This window comes from Morone saxatilis, unplaced genomic scaffold (assembly GCF_004916995.1).
Source record: "Morone saxatilis isolate NCDOM2014 unplaced genomic scaffold, NCSU_SB_2.0 Contig2, whole genome shotgun sequence".
NCBI lineage: Eukaryota > Metazoa > Chordata > Actinopteri > Moronidae > Morone > Morone saxatilis.
This window is the reverse complement of record NW_023339762.1, coordinates 27223492-27227191: the sequence shown is the minus strand read 5'-3', so window position 1 is coordinate 27227191 and position 3700 is coordinate 27223492. Positions and strand designations below refer to the sequence as shown.

At 42.3% G+C, this 3700-nt stretch overlaps 2 protein-coding genes across 3 annotated transcripts in view; one reads left to right on the top strand and one right to left on the bottom strand.

Moving 5' to 3' along the window:
• The window catches only part of mdkb (midkine b), a 5190-nt gene extending 2765 nt beyond the window's left edge, over positions 1-2425 (top strand). The window contains exons 3-5 of one of the 2 annotated variants that reach the window (XM_035664402.1): positions 560-730; positions 1404-1562; positions 1960-2425. In XM_035664402.1, coding sequence (XP_035520295.1) covers positions 560-730; positions 1404-1562; positions 1960-1979 — 350 coding nt within the window. In that variant the 3' untranslated portion in view covers positions 1980-2425. Of the gene's footprint in view, positions 1-556; positions 731-1403; positions 1563-1959 lie in introns of both variants that reach the window. The other variant, XM_035664401.1, reaches the window with a different exon arrangement.
• A 330-nt stretch (positions 2426-2755) lies between these two features.
• The window catches only part of chrm4b (cholinergic receptor, muscarinic 4b), a 2104-nt gene continuing 1159 nt past the window's right edge, over positions 2756-3700 (bottom strand). The window contains exon 2 of the mRNA XM_035664403.1: positions 2756-3682. Within this exon, the coding sequence (XP_035520296.1) occupies positions 3245-3682 (438 nt within the window). The 3' untranslated portion in view covers positions 2756-3244. The remainder of the gene's footprint in view (positions 3683-3700) is intronic.

The window sequence follows — 3700 nt, the reverse complement described above, 5'->3', positions numbered from 1 at the left end:
TGTGTCTGTCTGTCTGTGTCTGTCTGTCTGTGTGTCTAATCTGCAGAAAGAAAGAAAGTAAAAGGACTCTGTGACATATTATTGATTATTGATGCTAAAGTAAATGTGTAATCAATATTTGCTGTGTTGGGACTGTTTGTACTTTATGTGTCAGATAAACAAACAGTAATAAAAGTAAATGAACTGAATGTTATTGAGCTTCGTTCTGTATTCGGAGTGTGAGTGACGTGGAAACAAGTTGTAGTTTATCCTGTTTCCCAGAATGCCTTTCAGCAGGACTGCACAGCTTGTAGCCTAAAGGTTAAAGACAAGTTTGTCCTGTTGAGTCACTGAGAACACGGCATGCTTTAATGAGCTTCATTTAAAGTGGAATTACCTGTTTTTGTTGTGGTCTTTAGTCTCTGAGATAAAGTCAAGATGTTTTCTGGGGAATAAACACATCTGTAACAAAAGTATTAAACATTAAACTCTGGAAACCAACAATATCTACAGGCTGTGGACTGAAACCGTCTGGAGAGCATCTGTCAGACGTTAACGCTCTGTGTCTCTGTTCCAGCAGCTGGTAAACATGAAAAGCGACCGGCCTCAGAGTGCTCCGCTGATGACACTCGGTACGGGAAGTGCATCCCGAACGACGGAGACTGCGGCGAGGGCGAGAGGGAGTCCACCTGCAAGGATCGCACCGAGCAGATTCCCTGCAAGATCCCCTGCAACTGGAAGAAAGCCATCAGTGAGTTCACAAACACAGACACAGTGAATGCTTCTGGTAAATGAACCTACGGAGGCCCAGAGGATCTGGGCTGCTGATTTAAGATCCTTTATTCTGCCTCCTGTAGAGGGCAGTGTGTCATGTTTCAGGAGCTCAAAGATAAAACAACCCTAACCTGAAGTAGTTGTGATTAATCCACAATCTGCATTTTCAACCTGCCGCTGTAGGAATCTCTGACCCAGTACACACTGTAAAACATGTCTGTAGATTTTATGGTGTTAAACTCTCAAATCTTGTTTCTGTAACAGTAAAACATGAGAAAACCTTTATTCATCCGACATTTTAAAGGAAATGGTTTGTGCTGAAGGAATCAAATCATCGCCCAGGCTGTTATTAGAAGTTTTACAGTAACCACCAATACAAATATTTCAAGTGAACTTATGTTTTGAGTGAAAAGAGACACGTCACATTCACCATGGTGTGCTTTGTTGGCAGCCTCTAGTGGCCACTACTGGAACTGCATGTTATGACACTTCGTCTCAGGACATTTCCTGATGTTTTGAACTGAGGACAAACTGAACGTGGTCAGTTACAGCGGTCGTACATTAGAATGAACTTTGTGTTCATGGTGTTAACCATGTAAACGCTGGAACTCTTCTTTTTCTTCTTTAAATGTTCTGCGTATTTCCTGCAGGCGACTGCAAGTACAAGTTCGGGCCGTGGGGATCCTGCGACGCCGTCTCTAACACTAAGAGCCGATCAGGAACGCTGAAGAGAGCGCTGTTCAATGCCAACTGCGACAACACCGTCAAGGTGTCCAAACCCTGTTCCCCAAAAGTCAAGAAGACCAGAGGTGAGACCCAAAGACGCTTTCAGATCTACTTCAGTAAAAGTACCAAAAGTAAAAGTACTCATAATGCAGAATAATCATATTCATCATACTAGTGAAAATAAATGTAGTGGAACATTAATATTAATAATATTATAGTATAATGTAAGTAAAGTACAACTATCTCCAATTTGTACTTCAGTGAAAGTTCTTACAAAGTTAATGTCATAAAATACTGATAATATATATTATATATCAAAGTATTTTAAACAGCTGCTATTTTTTACAGCTTTGTTGTAAAATAATAAAACTGACTTTGAGCTTCAGTTTGAGACTCAATGAGACGACCACGGTCAGCGAGCTCCTGCAGGAACTGATCAGCACTAAGGAACATTAATGAACTCGTTTCTTTTCCTTCCAGGGGACAAGAAGTCAAACTAAAGGATGAAATGAGAAGCAGAAGACGGCAGGATTCATTTCTCTTCCTCCAGCTGAACAATCGTCTTCCCTCCTTCGTCCAACACAAACCAACCGAGAGACTCCTCCAAAACACAACTACCACCTTCCATTGTTCCTTTGACTTTTATTACTCTTATTGATGTTCTTGTGTTTATTTGGATTATTTTCCAGAATCTTCCCTTTAGATAATAACCAATAATTCTGTCCTGATAGCTGATAGTTGGTTTTAACAGATAGTCCTAAAAGCTTTTACAGTAGCTGAAGTTACATTAACATCCAACAGACATTCAGGAAACCGTCCTCGATGCTCCGCTGGATTATAAAGACTTCTGTTCTGATCCTCTATAAAATCTATTTTTTGAACTATAGATTATTGACGTTGCAAGATGAGACTTGTATAAATGAACAAATAAATACTGTACATTGTTTTGGTGAAGAGTTTGGTCTGTTCATTAATGTTAACACAATCACGTGATAATAACGCACAAAACCATATTTATATGTACGCTATCCACCAGATTAGTTAGCATGGTTCTAGCATGTTAGCTTTTAGCATGACAGCATTTGTTGACATGTGGCTCCAGAACTGTGTCCATAATATTTTCTATATCTTTATTGTCTGCCATTTTATTTAAGAGTGCACATAGAGTTCTAAAACCCTGAAATCAGTTAGCATTTAGCTAACAGCCAATTGTTTTTTTAATGAGGTTTTTAGAAAACACATCGCTGCATTGTCATGACGGCTTTATAGACATTTTCAGTATTCAGAAATGAAACTAGCTGGAAACCAGTAAAATGACAGTTTAGAGGTTGCAGCACTCAACCTTTGACAGACACCTGTCCGAAACAGCAGCTAGCAGTAGTGACAGCGCTAACAGGTGGACAGTGTCCCAAAACATGGACGACAGCCCGAGTTAAAAGCACGTTTACAGTAATGTTAGCATAGAAATACAAACAGTAACATTATTATAACATCGTCTGAAGTTAAGGGAATGAAAATAAACCTGCAGCTGTTTCCTCTGAAAGTACAAACTCTGCCAGATGTTTAATGTTGATGTAAAAAAGGACGTCGGTGGTTTTTATTGGTAATTTTAAGCGTAACAACGTGATGGAAGTTCTGCCTCTGCTTCCTGTTTCATGTGGACTTTAAACTGAATCTGAACTTTAGTATCGCTGAGTGATCTCAGAGTCTTTTGTCTGTTGGGGAACACTGAGACCTCCTCCACCTGCTGGACACCAGGACAGTCTCAGTGCAGCTTCCTGCCGCGGCAGCACAGGAGGCTGCAGAAGGTCTTCCTGAAGGTGACGTTACACAGAGCGTAGCAGCCGGGGTTGATGGCGCTGTTGATGTAGCAGAGCCAGTATCCGGTGATCCACAGCTCGATGGGGATGCAGTCGTGACAGAAGGTGGCGATGACAGCCATGATGTTGTACGGCATCCAGGTGAGGATGAAGGCCAGGAGGATGGCCAGGATGGTCTTGGTGACCCTCCACTCCCTCGCCATCACTCGACGCCGCCGTCTCTCCTGAGATCTGAAGCTTGGACCGGAGAAAGCTGCAGAGGCCATCCTGTGGAGGTCGGTGTTGGACGAGGAGTCCGTTTCGATCTTGTTGTAGTCTTCGTCTCTGGGGTGGTTGGCGGCGGTCCGAGGGTGACACTGCGGGGCAGGCGTACTGAAGTCTGACTGACTGAGTGCGCTCCG